Below are 19,214 nucleotides of genomic sequence, written 5' to 3'. Positions count from 1 at the left end.
ATGTTCTTCTCTGCCCTCTTTTTTTTTTTTTTTTTTAAGACTCTTCTCGTCGAACCTCGATGGCATTTAGACTGTTCTCCTCTGCCCTCATTGGATTCTAGGCTGTTTCCTACCATCCTAATTTTTCTTTAGGACTGTTCTCAACTGGCCACATTGGTCTCTTAACTGTTTCCCACTGCTTCTGCCAGCTTCTAGACTGTTCCACACTGCCCTCAGTCGTTTCTTGACTGTTCCCTACCACCATCGTTTTTATTCTAGACTGTTCTCAACTGCCCACATTGGCTTCTAGAAGGCACTGTGCTGCCCTCGTTGGCTTCTAAATTATAATCCTGTGCTCTTATTGGCTTTTATGCTTTTCTCTACTGCCTTTAATTGTTTTCTTCCAATGACCTTAACTGCCTTAATTGGCTTCTAGACTGCAACCTGCTGCCCTCGTTGGCTTCTAGACTGCAACCTGCTGCCCTCGTTGGCTTCTAGACTGCACCCTGCTGCCTTAATTGGCTTCTAGACTGCACCCTGCTGCCCTCGTTGGCTTCTAGACTGCACCCTGCTGCCCTCGTTGGCTTCTAGACTGCACCCTGCTGCCCTCGTTGGCTTCTAGACTGCACCCTGCTGCCCTCGTTGGCTTCTAGACTGCACCCTGCTGCCCCCGTTGGCTTCTAGACTGCACCCTGCTGCCCTCGTTGGCTTCTAGACTGCACCCTGCTGCCCTCGTTGGCTTCTAGACTGCACCCTGCTGCCCTCGTTGGCTTCTAGCCTCTAGTCAACCACTCTCATTTTTCTTCTAGACTGTTCTCAACTGTGCTCAATGGCTTTTAGACTGCAGTCATTGACCCTCATTGGCTTCTAAACTGTTCCCCATGTTTTCTTCTTGAATGTCTTTCACTGCCCTCATTTACCTTTAGACTGTTCCCCACTGCCCCCATTGGCTTCTAGACTGCTCCACTTGGCAGTGATTGGTTGTTATACTTTTCTTCAAAGTTCTCATCTGTGCCAAGATTGTGTAATCTGTTCATGCAGACTTGTGGCTTCTCAGATTTTTCTTTTTTTCTTCAACTGTCTGATCCTGTATGTTCTAAAGCTGGGCAGTACATAACCTCTGATAGTTTTTCTGATAGCTGTGAGAATTGTCAGTGTAAGCTCATCATTTAGAGCTGTTGCTGTCGCATAACAGGAAACGGAGCATTTTGGGTTTCCCTGGTTTCCTGTTTCAGTGTGAGAATGGGTCAGAGTGAAAGTGCAGTGCCTTCTTTTTGTGGCTTTATGTGTGTGAGATGAGGAGGGATTGGGCTCGTTCTGTCTGGCCTCCATTCTCCAAATGAGAACTCGAGACTGTGTTGAAGATAGGTATCTTGTGTGTGTGTGTGTGTGTGTGTGTGTGTGTGTGTGCATGCATGTGTAATAGAGCGGTTCTCAGAAACTAGATGAACCAATTGACACACTTCTTCAGAAATCTTCTGGAATGCCAGAGACACGTCCTCCTTCAGGTTTCTGCTTCTGATTGCTACAGGCACTTTTTGTCTTGGTGTTTGGGACTGCACATGCTAAGACTTGATAAACGATATCATGTTTCAGGAGGCACTAGTAATATATTGCCTTATTCTTTGTGCATAATTAAGGTGTTTTTTAACAGCACTGCTCAGCAAGTGAGGGCTCTGACAAATCTCAAATTTTTGCTGTGTCCTGTCAGAATAAATGCTGTGCTCGAATTCTCCTTTGCTGATCTGTCTGCTTCAGTTGATGAGTGTTCCTGATGAGTGTCCTCTGAGTCTCCTGATTAATCAGCAGTTTGGCAAAATATAGGTGTCATTTGATGCCAGAGTTTTAATGTCAATAACACTCACTTCTATTTTTATCAGTGTAAAGACTTCATCCATTCCATGTTTTGAAAATGACACGTTTGGATCATGGTAGTATATAGTGAGTAAAAGAATTGTTTTATCCATGTAAAATAGCCTGGCCAACTTAGAAATGTTGGTCTTTGTTCAGCAGGATTAGTGTAAATATGTGGGACTTTAAAGCAGCGGTTCACCAAAAAACAAAAGTACACAGTTGCCACCCTCTTACCGTAAATGAAGTCGAGTGGCCAAGATATGTGTGGTGTTTTTTCAAGACCCAAACCAAAATAGAATTAGCATAAAATCAAATGGAGCAGGATTTGAGGATGGGTGGCCAGAATAGGAGTAATGTTGCAAACATTCAAGGCCCATTTTCAAAATATTACAGATTTTCCTCTTTTTTTGTATGTTCTGGTGCCCTGTGATGGACCGGTGACCTGTCCAGGGTGTTTATCCTGCCTTTCACCCAGTGACAGCTGGGATGGGCTCCAGCACCCCCCGCGACCCAGAAGGAGAAGCGGCTTAGAAGTGTGTGTGTGTGTGTGTGTGTGTGTGTGTGTTCGTTCTGGTTTGGACATTGTGCATAGCGTACATGTTCATGCATTGTGTAAGTATGTTGGTAGACGCCGATGAAACAGTCCGCGCACACGCCACAGACTCAGAAGTATAAATGAGCCATAAAGAGCAAACTTAAGATACTAAAGATGTTTTTGCTGATCAACTCAATTTGAAATAAAAAAAAAAGTTTTTGTTGGTTTCATTGTGAAACTCTCAGGTATGTTGTGTGTTCTAATTGTGTGGAGTATTCCTGCTCGTCTGGCTGCCTTGGCGATGGAGCAGAACCCGTCGTCTGATAGAGTAATACCTCCTTTATGAGTGCCCTGGCAGCCATGTTGGGAGAGTGCCCTTGTGCTGTTAAACTTCATTTTTCTGTCCGTAATTCCACTAACATGGACCAGATGCATCCTGTTGACTGTGCATTCAGATTTATTTATTTAGCATCAACGCTGCTCATTGCAGGGCTCTGGGAGGGGTGTGTGTGTGTGTGTGTGTGTGTTTGTTTGTGTGTGTGTGTGTGTGTGTGTGTGTGTGTGTGTGTGTGTGAGAGAAATTACAAGGAGCCGTGTGTAATCTTTAATAGTTACTGTGTGGAGCGTTCTCATAATAACATTTCTAGTTTGCTTGGGCCAATTGTTCTGTGGAAACTTTAATTAAGCTAGGCTGTGTGTGTGTGTGTGTGTGTGTGTGTGTGTGCGCGTGCGCCCGCGTATGTATGAGTAAAGGTAGGACTTTAATGGCAGTAATGGCAATACTGTGATCATGTGATGCCTGTCGTAGGGTTGAGCTCATTAGTCATCACGGCAGGTTTTTTTTTTTTTTTTTTTTTTTTTTTTTCTGGTGAAAGTCCGTTCACTATCATTAATCACATTGGCCGTCACTTTACTCCTCTACTCACGGCTCTGTGTTAGTGAGCTAAAAAGCACTGTTGTATCATTATCTGTGATTAATTTGTCTGAAAGTCTGTCTGCTTCTCTGTGTAATATGACAAAACGCTAATGGCATGCTGTGACTTTCCATCATAGTTGGAGTGCTCGGGATTGTCGAGTGCCGAGCACCGATGTGCACACCTTCATTAAAAGCAAAGGTTTCGAATGTTTGTATGATGTGGGACCGATGTGCTGTGGTTTCAGCCGTGATAGTAGCTCAGCGACGGCTACAGACACCGCAGAACGTGACCGATTTTACCCCGTCAGTCGACTTCATGCTCTCAGATATCCTCTGTGTATCCGCTCTGAATGAGTGTCATTTAAGCATCATTTAGCTGGAACCAAGCCTGTGCTGTGTGGCTTGTTTGGCCCGCTAGCTAAAACTTTACAGTCCCAAACACCACAGAACTAGCTTGATTACGGCTTTCGGTCACTCACTCTTGCTCTGTCAGACATTCGTTTTTATCAGTCCGTCTTGTGTCAGCAGAGCACCACTTAGTCAGTTTTTTCAGTGCCAGCTGCTTGACCCCAGTCCCTTAGATTTGATCATCTAAATTGTCAGTGGTTAGCCTGAATCAAACATATTCTGTGATGGGCAGTTTCTTGCAGCTTGTTAGGTAAGCTAATAGAAAATGTTACCCAGCACAACCGTACCAGTTTGCAGCACTAGTTTCCCTCAGCTGTTAGATAGATGGTTTGACATTTGCTGAATGTTGCATTGAAAATCATATACCGTGTTCGCATATTTGTGATCACATTAGATAAATGTTTGTATTTATTTATTTATTGGGAATGAAAAGGACAGGATGACCAAAAACCATCATTCTTTTTTTTTTTTTTTTTGTCACTGTACCATTAAATGTGTATATTACATCAGATACTTTTGGCATAAGATTTGATTGTTTATTATTTATTTTATTTTTTTTATTTTATTTTTGTGTCCATTCTGCTGTGAAGCTAAAAGAACCAGGCAAAACCAGGGACAAATTCTGAGATGCTTGAAAGACTAAAAAGTCTATGGTTATCACATAAATTGATTTATCTGTTCATGAGAACTAGAACATGCTTTGCTCCTGGTGTTGATCAATAAATAAGTAGTTTCTCTAAAATGTACTGTACTGTACTGTGGCGTGGTGTGTGTGTGTGTGTGTGTGTGTGTGTGTGTGTGTGTGTTATGATTTGGAATGCAACATTTGGTTGAATACTATGTTGTAACTAAATTATCTAATAAACAGTTATCAATTATTATAATCAAGTTCAGCCTGTTTTTTAAATACCTGGCCTGTGTCTCTACATAAATAATCATTACATTTCTCCTAACTAATATAACTGATAGCGACAGTCCTAGACTCCGTAGATACAGCTGACCCGACCCCAGTCTCTGTTCTGAATGCTTTGTTCAATGTGCGAACATGGTTTAATGAATCAGGAGTCATTATGAAGAGCAGTTCAGGGTCAGCCAAGTGCTCCATGTTCCTGTCACAGAGGCTTAAATCACATTCGCCATAAAAAGTGTTTACGGGTTTTAAGTGCTTAAATAAAGCTTGTCAGGAGCTTGTTTTACACTTTGCATTACGCCTCCTTCTTCTACAGATGCTCTGAAGTCCAGCCAGCAGGCTCCTCAACTGTGGCTCCACTTGCAGTTAGGGACGTTTTTGGCGTTTTAAAATCCCCGTCATGCAGCATCTCCTCTCTCAGAACGTAGCGTCCCCCTGACAGGTCAGTTTGTCTTGGCTCCCTGCTACAAAGGGTGCTTCTCCCAAACCTGCTAATAGAAGGCAGTGGTCGGTTAACATTATGCAAGTGGGAATATAATAAATGGGTTTTTTTATTTATTTATTTTAATTAAGGATTGTGTTTTTTGAACAGCAGAGGAGTTCAGTTAAAACTTGACGTTCCTTCCTTTCATTTTCCTTTAAGTAGCTCAGCTCTGTATTTTTGACTGTTTACCTGAGGTTAGACATACCTCTGTTCAACGTGATTGATATTTGCCACAAGCAAATATTTAATTCATTTCAGTGGGACTTTTCCTTCAAAACAACAATTCCTTCTAATTTGCTGTGTCTCTCAAACCGCCTAGGTTATTTTTCTTGGGTCGCTGTCACGAGTGCCCCTGCCAGAGATTCCAACCAGTCCAAAAAAAAAAAAAAAAAAACAACAAAAAAAAAAAAAGCCATGAGCCCTGCGTTCGCTCTGGCGCAAAATCATTTTCAGTCAGTCAGCACAATCAGGCTGAATTCTGCATGCCTGCTGAAATTAGAGCCATTGGTTGGTAGATCAGGTTTTCAATAAGCAGATGGTAAACACACTGCTAGGAAATGCACACGCTCACTTGCTCGCTGCTCAAACTTCTTCCTTCACTCACAAAGTTCATTGTTCCCTCGCAGTTGAATTAAGCTGGAATATCAAAGAACTATGTTGCTGAAAACACCATGTAGGGAGTGGTAATTGTGATGGCTTGCAAACTTTTTTCCTGTGCTTGGTTAAGAATCCAAGAATATTAATACAACTATGCTGTTTTTACACACGCAGTTCAGGTAATTTGGTTTCAGATGGATGTTCTCTTGATAAAAACAGTTGTGGGTTGAAAATGTGTCTCTTTCAAACTCGACGGAGGGGGAAAAAAACAGGGAGACGAAACCAGTGCCTCTGGGTGAGAGAGCTGCTCTGCTTGGTTGCCCACCCCTTTGTGTGTGTGTGTATGTGTGTGAAGGCAGGAAATCAGAAATTCTTTGGTGCCGCGGGCTGCAGCTGGCTGCTGATTGGAAGCAGGCAGGGGCAGCAGGCACTCGCATGGCATTCTGGGATAGCAGGGTGGCCCCCTCACAAAGTATTCTGGGATTGCAGGGAGGCCTCTTCCAGGGCATTCTAGGACAGCATGAAACCTCTGTCTTTGACTGCAACACACAAACCCACATACAGAGACTGTACTTCAGTTTTGACTCCATGTTTGAAACCTAGTAAATGATCAAACCCCAAAGATACAGGCTTCTGATCCCACCCACGTTTAGCAGTGGAGTAATTAGCTAACGAAGTCGATTAGTTGTCAGTGATTTTGATTACCATGGTAACCGAATTGTACAGCACTGTAAAAGTGCTCTATGAAGATCTGTACGGTTCTCATGATGGGCAGTCTTTACAACAGACTGCAATACACTGCAGGAAGCTTAAGGGATGGTAAGGCTTTCGTTGCTTCATTTCTCTTTGAATGGCCATAAAATACAGTTTACATTTTCAGCCTGTTTTGGAGGTCCCTCGGTTCAGTAATGTTGATTATACATGACTGATGTACAAAGACAGAAACGTGTGAAAGTGCTACTTTCTAATGGTGGTAGTTTTATATTTTGATATTCTACCCACCACCAGAGACTGTACTGCCATTATCTTAATATAGTATATAATATAGTAATATGCTAGTGTTTAACCACTTAACCGTTAACTGGCAAATACATAAACGCTCAACCAATAAACAGTTGATATTTGAATGGCCGGGTTTGTCATTCAACTTTAAAGACCATCTTTGAATTGTATGCGTGGGTGTGCAAGAGCGGTTCTCTGCTCCGGGTTTTCTGAAGTGGACTCCCAACTCTTGACTCCTTGACTACATAGAATTTTAACCAGCAGTGCCAGAGCTGTTGATAAAGGGGCATAGCAGCGATTAAACCATCCTAAATGTGGTTTAAAGCACTGGTCTAGGATATTTAGTCAGCTGACAGTGCTATGGTAGACTTGCAACTTACCACTTTTTTTGTCGTCAGATCCTACGTGTTTGCTAGTTTGGGCCTCTAGAAATGGTAAATGTAAGTGAGCAGAGTACATTATACATTGTTTTGTGTTTTATGTCTTCATGGGTTGTGTTCATGATTTTTGATTTGGTGGTTAATTATCAATAATGGTTGGTTATGAGTCAATTTCCATATATATATATATATATATATATATATATATATATATATATAATTTAAAAAAAATATTATTATTATTATTACCTGTCAATGTAAAGATATTTTATTTTGTTACAAGTGATCATGGAATTTTTGACACAATGTAAAGGACAGCTGGCATGTTGGAATGATCTAGAAAACTAAAAATCAACAAAACTGGAGATACCTGGTTTCCACTGGACAGCAATGATTTTTTTTTTTTTTTTTTTTTTTGAATGCTGTTCGCAGTAAACTATAATATAATGTGTGTGTGTGTGTGTGTGTGTGTGTGTGTGTGTGTGTGTGTGTGTGTGTGTGTGTAGACGTATATTATTTACCTACACAACACACACAGCTTGTAAACGGTCAGTTAAGGCGCACACACTCACACACAGCTGGAAATTGACTTGCTGTTCTATTTCCATGTAACTGTTGGTCTAAGCCTGTATGCTGTTTTGTATTGAGTTTAAACGATTCAACTAGTGGTTGACTTTCAGGCTCAGATCAGGTCTGGATGTGTGTGTTGAGAGTGATTTTTAGTTGATGTGTAATCACTGCTGGTGGTATAAATTAGTCCATAACTTTGCAAGTGCTTGGATGCTCCTAGTGCTTGTGACTGCGTTCACTCCCTGTGCCTAAGTTCTACTAGAAGGAGGACTGAACTCACAGGTCCAGCAGATGTGCTCTTTTTGGGAGTTTCCCAGGAGCAGACTTTGCTGTGCTTGGCGTCAATATTGCAGTTTTGCATACTTTGACCACAATGTGGCTGTTGCATGCAGATAGATCCCAGTTTGTAGCTTTTTACCCTCAGTGCAGTATCTTTTGTGTGAAACAAAAGGGGCCATGGAGAATATTAGAAAATATTACATGCAGAGGTAATATAAACGAACAGTTGTCTGACCAGTGCTGATGGTTTAAAGCATATGTCTGTATTGATTATTTAAAAATTGAATTTGTGTCAATAAACCATTGGTTCCACTACATAGGTCTACTAAAAATACAGCACACAGCAAAAATATAGAGGGGTTATGGACCACTTTGAGGGAACAATTGCACAACTATGGCAGTGTACCATATTTAAAGCAAATATTCACAAGTAAAAACTGTTTCATCCATGTGAGGATGTGAGACGATCACACAAGGGTGTCCAAAGATATATAAAATGATGTGAAAAATGATGAGGCACATTTGAGCCAAAGCTAACCTGGGTCCTGGCATTTGTTTATATTTATTTTTTCCGACACCTGATAAATTGATAAGGGCAAAGAGGAACCAGTAGTACCACCTAAAAATATATTAGTTATAAGGAGTTATAAATAGTTATAATGGCCTTATTATGCAAACATTCAGTTGTTCACCTCTGTGCTACTGTCAATATCTATATATAAGCATTAGAACAGAAGGGGGAGTGTTCGTGATGTTATACAACAGTTAGTTCTGGCCACGCAAGCTGATAGGTTGAGATGTGCTCTAACTCTGGTGCTGTTTTGCCATAACATCACGTTTTTCACAAACACCATCACTCCGCTAAGATGCCATTGCCAAGCAACAAGTTTGACAGCTGTAGGAGACACTCAGCCATTTGAACGTTTTTCCTTCTTACTTTGCCACAAACAGAAAGTCGATACTTTGAAGATCATCATTTGACCGACAGCTGATTTGGTCAGACTCTGAAGATGAGACGGCACTAAATTCCAGAAATGTCATCACCACTGAGCAGCTTTTCAGTCGCCGGCTGTGACGGAAGAACAGCTAAACAACCTGGAATCAGCAAGAAATGAACCCAATACCATTCGCCAAACGTGTAGTCTGAACATCTGAGTCTGACCAAATCAGACTGAGCCATAAAACTGCCGCAATAAAACATAAAAAAAGCTGCTCGGTGGTGATGGCAGTTTGGGAATTTAGTGTAAGGAGCTGGAGAACGAACTGCCGACTGTGCAGTGAGTGAGTGGAGCTCATTACTCTGACGTAGCAACGAGCTGCTTGTTAAGGAACTATAATTTGAAGCAAGGAGCTGCAAACATTAAAACAAATTAAATGCTGCGTTCATGGCCCAGTTTATTCATTTCTTACTTTATTTATTTAACTGTTAAAGCAATAGAACACTCAACGCTGTGTGTTATCGCTATAACATCACGGCTGTGATGATCTACAGCGACCAAATCACAGCCGAGACATTTGGCGATAACGCACTCCCTCTCATGTTCTGCTGCTGAATTGTGATTGCCATTTAAACGGGATTCTTTCCTATAAATTAAAGCCTTTCATTTGCAGACAAGACCAGCACATCCCTTTTTTTGGACTTAGTGAATTAGTCTACCCGTTCACAGGCGTTGCAGTTAATTAAACAAAGTAATATAGATTTCAAATTGCAGCACTTACAGTTTGAAAATTGCACTCCTCCAAATCGTGATATCGTGAGTATACGTAGGCATAGTAGACCATCATTGTATATTCCATTTGTTTCATCAGTTTATTAGTGTTTTATCTTACATTCATGAACAAGTAGTAGTTGTCAGGCCCTTGGTTTCAACTAGGTTTGTTGGTGAGGTAAGGTTCTACTTCATACATTTCTCTGTGCATTTATGTAGAGTTCAGGCTCATGAGTATTTTGCAGTGATGCTGAACATGGCTTGATCTGAAAGTTTTATTATTGATATTTTGATGGGTTGTGCCCTTGAGTTTGTGCTCGACATTAAATGATCAAATCAGCAACTAATGGCGGTCAGTTCTCAGTCAAAAGAATTTACTAAAAATTTCATCCATAATTTGTGTGCACTTCCACATTTTGTAATTTAATTTCATGAGAAGGAAGTCTTAACTTCTCAGCAGACATACTGATATAACTAATTAGGTTGTCGCCTCTTACCTTGAGCCAGGCTGGGTGCTGAGCAAGAGGCTTATTTTTGGGGGTGTGTGTGTGTAGGGGGTTGGTAGGTGCCTGCTAAATGGGGCTCCAGGTTTCCATCAATCTAAACTAAATGTGCTGGCTGTGTAGAGACATCTGATCTTGCAGATCCTGTTCTGCCTCCATGCCGCTGCAACGGCGGCACAACTCCCAGACGCACGGACTAGGGCCTAGTCTCAGAAAAAGCTGTGGAGGGCTGCTACTTATTTCCAGTATTTTTTAATCTGTTGACTGTTATTGAACCGGGCAAACTATTTTGCCCTATTAGTGTCTTTACTCTTACTTTGCCTCATCAGAGTGAAGCCATATAACCTCTAACGCTTTCTGTAGTGAACTTTGTATGTAATTATAGGGCGTAATGGAACACTTTTGGTTATAAGTAAATAAAACGTATTTTTCCATCATTGATGTCATCGATGCCTAGATCAGTTGATCCAAGTACTGTATCGTGGTCCTCTTGGTTTCCCACGGTCTTTGGCCCTAGACACCCAAATGCTGCCATAGATTTCTCTATCACTTAAAATACATTAAACCAGGCATTACTAACCTGGTCTTTACCCTCACTACACACAGCACTGGACCCTTAAAACTTTTCCTTACTCTTGGGCACCTGTTTCTATAAAGCAGCATGTAAATATAATCGCCTGCATGCATTAAATGTACATTGCCAAAACTAGTTATTCTGTTCTTGAAGCATATTGAGAACACCCCTGCTGATGGACAGTAAACTCTTAATAGAGCGCACCTGCTTTTCTCCAAGCTTTGGTCTTTGTTTGCGTGTATGGTCCAAACAAATACTCATTCCTGTGCAGGTCATGATGTGAATCTGTGCTTTCATGGACTTGGTTGTCTGCTTAGGGTAATGTTTATTAGAATTGCAAGAAATAAGTCCTGTCACAAGAGGAGTCTTCTGACAGTTTAATTAGTATTCTCTGCTCTCTCTTGTTGTTCAGGTTTTCCTTGCCTACTCTCCCTCTTGGCCCTGTATTTTTACAAGCGTTATTTACGGTCAGTTGGTTATGACAGTACACATGGTACACATGCTTGTGGTTCAGATAAGGAAGTGCTCTCTCTCTCTGCTGTGTGTTATCTTAGATCTTTGGCTGATTATGCTGGCTGCCTTCAACTCTGGCTGCCGGTACGTTGACTGACTGCCGTGTTGTCAGGGGACATTTCTCTTTGACATGAAACAGCACGCTGCTAGCTCCTGTAGTAGTAGGAGAAGCGAAGCAGGCCAGAGGGATAGTTTATTTTTTTTTGTTAGCTCTTATTTGAGTGTTTCAGAACTCGTACATGATTCATAAAATAATCGGATAACTAAACAGTCACTAACCGTCACACTGTTAATAATAGATTTACATTTTGAATACCACTGTCTACAACTGACTATTAGATTTGCTTAGTTACAGTTTTTTAATTAATCAGGGCCTTATATCAGCAGTTAATGAATAGCATAGGTCACCCATTAGTACTGTGTGAACTGCATGCCTAAATCATCACACATCAGAGTTTTAAGTAATCTCACACAGACTTTGCTGTGTGGTCTCTGATTTTATAGGGCATGTTGCTATCTATAAAATGGCTAAAAGTATGTCACAACAATAAAAATAACAGCAGCAATCTTGAAGTTGTACTTTTTGTCCACGTTTGTCTATTGGAGTGGCATTAGTGCAAAGCTAAAGAAGCAAGCTTTCGACGTCATGCCTTTTCCTTTGGCATTAGGAAACATTTGACTAAATAAGATTTTTTTGTTGCGCTGGGACTTAAATCTGTAAACGCTATTCTACTCTGAGCTCTGTGGAGAGGAAAGGGCCTCTGCTGTCACATGGGCTGGGCAGGGCATGTTTGTGAAGTTGCAGGAAGTGTTGAAAGAGTGTGGCTTTAAAGGAAAGTGGGGGCAGAAGTGAAAAACACACTCATGCTCAGATGAGCCAGCAGCAGGACGCGGGTCCCTTAAGGGTTTAGAGGTTACTTGGTCAGTTATTCCAAACAAGTTGGTCGTAGTAAATTCTGAAGAGTTGCTGTATTAGTGTGCGTGCATAGGATCTTCAGGTCTGTTGCAATTGTTATGGGGAACTCTGTTCTTTTGCTCAGTTTTGCCTTTGGTACCGAATTCCATTGTGAGTCTTTCTCTGCAGTTAAAGCCTCTTCAGGTGTGAGGGCCCTGTGAAGTTCGAGCCTCTGAAATATTTTGACAATCTCCGGTAAAAGGCTTTGAAAGCTATGTGTCTGTTAGTATGTTGGAATTAGAAGCTTTGTGTTAAATAATGTAATGAAATAAATAAAATATCAGTACCTAAAGAGTGAGAGCAAGACGAGGTTCATGTGGATCATTGTAAAGTCCTGTATCAAGTTTAGGGATGTCGGATCCCAGCGTAATTTAATGGGTTTGGATATATTAAGTCAAGTCCACTGTCAGTTGTTGCCGACGTTATTCCCAACCTGCAGCAGTGAGGCATGTATTCCCAACAAACATCTGGACTTTAAAACTACTTTAAGGTGGAAAATTAAAACGTGTATTGTCTGCAGCGCTAATGTTTCCACAGTACTTTGTCTAACTGGCACATAAAATGTGATCGCGCAGCTGTTTTCTGCAGTTGCTGCGAGCGACATGCCATCAAAACCACACACTAAATACACTCCTGTTGCGGTGTCACCTAGTTTTGACCGGTGAAAAAAAAAAAAAAAAAAAGGAAACTGTCACATAAACCTTCTGCTTTACCAAACGAGATGCTTCTGGTTTTAAACCGGCATTAGCAGAAATGCTACTTTCAAAACCAAGAGAAGGGAGCAGCCGCTGTGGTATTTTAGACCAGTATGAAATTGTAGCATATCCAGAAGTGTCTGCCAACTGGCCGATGCTGTCCCTATTGTCGCCACTGATGAAGGGCTGTAGGGCAGCAGACCTGATGAAATGACCCAATAAAAAGATGCTGTATGAACCAATCAGTCTCAAATCGGATGTTCCTAACAAATCAATTTGAATTGGATAGACATTAATACATGGCACATGAAGTGTCTTATTCAGCGGACTTGGTATTATATTTGCACATGTTTAGGTCTCAAAAAGCCATTTAAAAGCATTGAATTTGATTTAATTTTAAGAAATGTGCAGCAGCCCAGCAAGAACTCCACAGTCAGAAGAGGAAGCAGGTACAGCTATTAAGGTCAAAACATGCTTTTTCTCTGGAAGTGCTTTCACTGTGTTGTACGTCATTACGAGCTGCATCTGGGAAAAACACGTCAGGCTATAGTTTGGAGTATGACACAGCAGCCATGCTTTTGCGCAATGTTGGAGGTTGTTGTGAGCGTTGTGGTCCATTTTACTCAAATGACCTAATCTTGGGTTTCTCTTCTGTCTCTTCATCTCTCCCTCACACAGAAAATGCTGGGTTAGAGAGAGAGCATCTGTGAGTGTGTGTGCTGCAGTCCAGTCCGTTCCATCCTGGCAGTCCACGAATGGCACAGGGAAACCAACAAATTGACACTCAGGTTGTGCAGCAGCTACGCCAGAAGTTTCCAGAAGTTCCAGAGGGCGTGGTCTCTCAGTGTGTCCTACAGGTGAGGGGGCAATCTAAAAATCAATCTGTAATCAAAATTTTGAGCCTTTTTGAAAGAAGGTTACAGGAATAGTTATGAAATTACTTGTAATCTGCTGTTTTTGGAAATTAGATGATTATTTCTCCTAAATAACGTAAGAAGCTGACATACTATTTATTTTACTGTTAAAACTTTACGTCTTTATTTTTTAACAGTAATGCGTGTTTTGTGTGCTTCTTACATTATGGCAGTACATAAAAATATCTCTCTCTCTTTCAGAATAAAAACGACTTGGTAGCTTGCTGTGAATATCTGACCCAAGTGAGTCCCGGCTTCTTGTACAGCGAAGGCAACCCGAGCGTGACGGACTTGCGCAATCACATGACCCAGCTCAACCTGGGCGTCTCCCAGAACACCCATGGTGCCGTGCAGCGAGAGGGAGTGAGGATGAACGGCAGCAGGACTCTCTCTCACAGCCTGAGCGACGGGCCCATCAATGCCTCCCATCCACCTTCTGATTTCTACCAGGCCGAGCCGCAGTCTGCCCCTCCGCACACACCCACTGCCCTCAATGCCTTCTGTATGATGGAACCGCCTCGAAAGCCGCAGCCTCCTCAGAACCTTGGCCTCTATCTTGGGGGCAAAGGACATGGCCCACCACCGACCCCACGCTTTAATCCCATCACGGTAACCCTCGCGCCCAATACAGGCAGAAACACTCCCACGTCCCTCCACATCCATGGAGGGCCTCAGGCAGGTTTAAACAGCCCCAACTCCATCTATATTCGTCCGTACGTGACACAGTCGGGTGGCACCCGCCAGGCCCAGGGCCGGGGCCAGTATAGCCCCACCTCACAGCCCACACAGCAGATCTACCAGATCACACACCCGGCTGGCTCGCAAAACTGGACGAGCACCCAGCATCAGACCTCGCACGTTTACATGCCTATCAGCTCACCCACCACACCCCAGCCCCCCTCAATCCTACAGGCCGCATCCTCCCAGGCCTGCTCCTCCTCCTCTTCCTCGTCCTCGTCATCTTCGTCGTCTTCGGCAGCCGGTCCTGTGCCATCCTCATTCAGCCAGTACAATATCCAAAACATCTCGACGGGGCCGAGGAAGAACCAAATCGAGATTAAGCTCGAGTCCCCGCAAAGAGGTGCGGCTTCTGCCTCAGCCACGGCAACGCTGATGTGTTCCGGCTCTGCCCCGCGACCCTCCTGCAGTTCGACATCTTCGTCCTGTCCGTCGCCCTCCTCTTCCTCGCTGGCTGCCTCTGTAGGCCCTTCCGCCCCGCTTTCCATCGGAGGGCCGGGTCTTAGCCGAAGCCAGCCCACTGTGTATATCTCCGCCTCTCCGCCTGCTGCTGCTACGACCCCGTTGGACGAGTCTGCGGTCCTCCCTCCTGCGCCTCGTTCGCAGCCCAAGTTCTACATTTCTGCTAATGCGTCTTCAGATGAGGGCGTCGCACGGAATCCGCCCACAGTCTACATATCCGCTAACCCCACAATTCCAGGTGCAGCGGGTGGCCGGAGCCTAGGAAGCCAAGTCAGCATGGGCCCCGCCTACATCCATCACCACCCACCCAAGTCCCGTGCCTCAATGGGAGCTGCAGGGACAGCGACGTCTCCCCGGGTGGTGGTGACGCAGCCCAACACCAAATACACCTTTAAAATCACAGTCTCGCCCAACAAGCCGCCCGCCGTATCTCCTGGCGTAGTGTCGCCAACTTTTGAGCCCACCAACATGCTAAGTCTGCCTGCAGATCACCACTACGCTGAACCTGAAGCCCCGCATCTGTCTGACCCGCTCTCACCCCACCGAGACCGGGCCACGGAGGCCCGTAGACCCAGCATGGGCTCCGACGACGCTGCTTACACACAAGGTGAGGGCCTATGTCTAGATAAGATGGATACTTTATTGATCCCGAAGGAAATTTAGCAGCCAATAGCAGACACCCAACACAGTACAGTAATAAGTAGCAGACACCCAACACAGTACAGTAATAAGTAGCAGACACCCAACACAGTACAGTAATAAGTAGCAGACACCCAACACAGTACAGTAATAAGTAGCAGACACCCAACACAGTACAGTAATAAGTAGCAGACACCCAACACAGTACAGTAATAAGTAGCAGACACCCAACACAGTACAGTAATAAGTAGCAGACACCCAACACAGTACAGTAATAAGTAGCAGACACCCAACACAGTACAGTAATAAGTAGCAGACACACAACACAGTACAGTAATAAGTAGCAGACACACAACACAGTACAGTAATGAGTGTTTTCTGTGCCTTTGCACTTTAGTTTAGCACAGTACAAGCTTGATTAGTTTTACCCTGAAATGCATTGTGTATTTACTTTTGTAGTTTGTGTCCCTCAGTCCAAACTAATGAGTTTAGTTGTGCTTCACTTAGCGTTCATACTGGCATGTGACATTGAAACAAATTATGTAAACAAAAGCTGTTTGGACAAAAACATCACAACTGATTGGGCAGATTTAATGATGTATGTTTGGTGGTAATTGCTGGGATAATATCCAGTAAACTTTCTAAACTATGTTGTACCCTGGCTAAACTGACAGATGAAATCGCTGTAAAAAATATGGGCTTTAATATTTAATCTATAGTAGCATATTTAGCGTGTTTTACAATGCTTTGAACGTGTCTCAGCTACCTTTTAAAATAGAAACTCCTCTGACTCATCGTTAACAGTTCAGAGGTTGTGAAGAGATGGTAAGTGAAACCACAAATCAGAACATGCACTAAACGTACTAAACACCGTATGTAGAGAAGACAAAAAGGTTCATTCTGTTTTTTCAATTTGTACCACATTTACAAGATTTTAACCCTGCTTTTTCACTTGCTAATAGTTTTTGGAGATGGCAGAGAAAAGCCCCAGATCAGAGGCAAATGAGCATTAGCTCAGGGATCGCAAGTTGTCTCTCAATTGCTGTATGTGAATTGTTCAAATACGCCATTCGTGAAACTCAGCAATTCCTCACAGATACCTGAAGGATATCAAGCAGGCTGAATATCTGGGCCTGTCGACAAGTCCAAATCCTGTACTTTGAAAAGTGTCACACCCTGTTGTGACTGACAGTGGGTGCGCGTCATTCTCAATTCTTACGTGTGTGTTCATGACAAAATGTAGTTTGGAGACTGGACAGACTTGTCGGAGATTCCTCTTGGTGAAAAATCTTGTGTGACCCCCTGTTGCTGATCTGTTGTGTCGTGTGCAAACCACAACTTCCCAATCACAAAACAGATGGTGTAATGTGAACGGCGTAGCGATCAGACAGCTTTGAAAGTCATGTAGTGTGTCCGTGGCTTTAGATGTCTTTGGTCGGTTTTGATTTCATAATTCAAGGAAACCACACCAGAAATTTTTGGAAGCAGACTGAGACCATCCACTTCCCTGGGGGCCTCAGTCTGCTTATTTGGTGCCCAACAGGGTTCGAATAGCAGCGTCTGCACTTGTTCTAAAGAGCAGTCGGATCAAGGTTCATGTATTCTACCAGACCAACAAAGTGATTTCTGTCAAGATCTCACACCTGTAAATAGGCCAGTTGAACTGGTGCCTGTGACATGACATGAACCTCTAGGTTATGACAAGTTCTGGCTGTTTGTGGAAATTTTGGTGAAATTAAATACTCATTTCCACATGAGTCAGCCCTCTGGAAAATAGTAATCAGTCCTTATGGCCGTAGTGCTTAAGTGTCTGTTCTTTTGGTGGTATGTGCAAACATGTGTGCACCTGTTTTTGTAGCTTAATTGCATCTTTATGTGAATGGGACTGTGTGAGTGATTGATTGATACTTCGTTAAAGTATTCTGCTCAGGAGTCTCCGAATCCTGCCTAGAAAAGCAGCCAGAGGCATTTTTTAATCCTGATGTTGTTCACAGCCAAATAAAAATAGACTGCATTTCGCAATAGTCAGCTCCCTCAATGAACGAGGAACATTTATTTTTCATGTGCTGAGTTTGTGTCATAATCACTGCTATTTCTTAATACATCCGCATTTATGTTGTTGTATACAGTACATAGTCTGAAACCTGCGTAACCTGTCAGGAGCTTTTGTGGCAGGTCTGTTCCTGATTGAGAAGTGAACAAGGGGATGTAGTTCTGCTGACTCATTGTGTTTTCATTTGATTAGATTGACAGTGTATGCTACTTTTGCTCTTACACTGGTAGTTAACAGGTGTTTGAGTGTTAGGGTAGTCTGGTGAAGAGAGCCTAAACATTTGTATATGTTTACTGTTCATTTTCTTACTTTATTTACTGTAATGACTGATACTGAGTACTGTTGACTAAGAGATGTTTGCCTAATACATTCCCTGCTGCACAAAGGCCTGCTAGCACACCAACCTTTGTTGCATTAAGAAGGATCGTATATGTTTTTACACGGTGGTAGTAAAATGTTTTTTCTTTCCACTTAGTCCTGCCAAGAGGGCAGTTTAAACGTTTGAGGACAGTGCGCGGTCTAATTCTTGAACGTGAATTTTCCGTACTGTTGATACTGGGGCACGATTTGGATAAACCACGTATACTCATATTCTCATTAAAACCCTCTCAGAATCAAAGCTCTGTTATCTTTGTGTGCGCACACTATCCAGTACTCTATTAGGAAAGAAATAAAATCCAAGGTGACTTGGGTTGAGGTGTGTGTGTGTGTGTGTGTGTGTGTGTGTGTGTGTGTGTGTGTGTGTGTGTAAGATGTGTAGCGGTAGGGCAGTGTTTACCTTATATGGAGTTTTGCCCTGATGACGTGTGACTCATTGACTAGGGGCCTCACATTTTGCTGGGGTGTGTGTGTGTGTGTATGTTTCAATATGTCTGTCTGTATTCAGTCAGTATGTCTACCTGTATTAACTGCTGTTTGCTGTGATTGTGAATGTTTATCCTAAATGTTTGTGTTTGTTTGGGAGGGGGTGTCTCTTATCGACACCTTTATCCTCCGTCTGGCCATTTTCCCTGAGGACGCTCTGGACAGGGTGTGTGTCATGAGGAATGTTTTCAGTGTGACTCGCAATATGACATGTCCCACTGACACGTGTCCTAGATTAAGTTGTGTAACTAAGGGACTGCTGGCATTATGGAAACTCAATATTGCTAACTGGTTCCAGTGTTCTTTCGTTGTTAGCCATGTAAGCATAGAATCAGTTCAGAATTATTTGCCTTTTCTGTTTTTGTAAAAATCTCATTGTGACTTCCCTCGCTAGATGGATAGATGGGCAGGTATCTAGATAGGCAGACAGGCATAAAGACAGATGGGTAGCTAAGCAGAACAGTAGACTGATGGACTGATAGATTTGTGGTCAGACAGACAGAGATGGATAAACAGGCAGATGGACAGACTGATATTCAGATAGAGTAGGAAAAAAGCCTTCTGCGCTGTAGACTGGGGTTCAGTCCCCACCTGGGAGAACACCCTACACTATACCAATAAGAGTCCTTGGGCAAGACTCCTAACACCGCCTTGGCCTACCTGTGTAAAAAAATGATCAAA

General features: G+C 42.8%; 1 protein-coding gene across 4 annotated transcripts in view; it reads left to right on the top strand.

Annotated features, from left to right (window-relative positions):
* tab2 (TGF-beta activated kinase 1 (MAP3K7) binding protein 2) overlaps positions 1–19,214 on the top strand; it is a 53,937-nt gene that overhangs the window by 21,725 nt on the left and 12,998 nt on the right. For 3 of the 4 annotated variants that reach the window (XM_017697752.2, XM_017697754.2, XM_037537915.1), the window contains exons 2-3: positions 13,542–13,720; positions 13,979–15,584. In XM_017697752.2, coding sequence (XP_017553241.1) covers positions 13,619–13,720; positions 13,979–15,584 — 1,708 coding nt within the window. In that variant the 5' untranslated portion in view covers positions 13,542–13,618. Of the gene's footprint in view, positions 1–4,918; positions 5,045–13,541; positions 13,721–13,978; positions 15,585–19,214 lie in introns of those variants that run through there. The other variant, XM_037537914.1, reaches the window with a different exon arrangement.

The sequence above is a fragment of the Pygocentrus nattereri genome, chromosome 4, assembly GCF_015220715.1.
Source record: "Pygocentrus nattereri isolate fPygNat1 chromosome 4, fPygNat1.pri, whole genome shotgun sequence".
Classification (NCBI taxonomy): domain Eukaryota; kingdom Metazoa; phylum Chordata; class Actinopteri; order Characiformes; family Serrasalmidae; genus Pygocentrus; species Pygocentrus nattereri.
The sequence above is the reverse complement of the archived record's forward strand: the minus strand, read 5'-3'. Positions and strand labels throughout refer to the sequence as shown.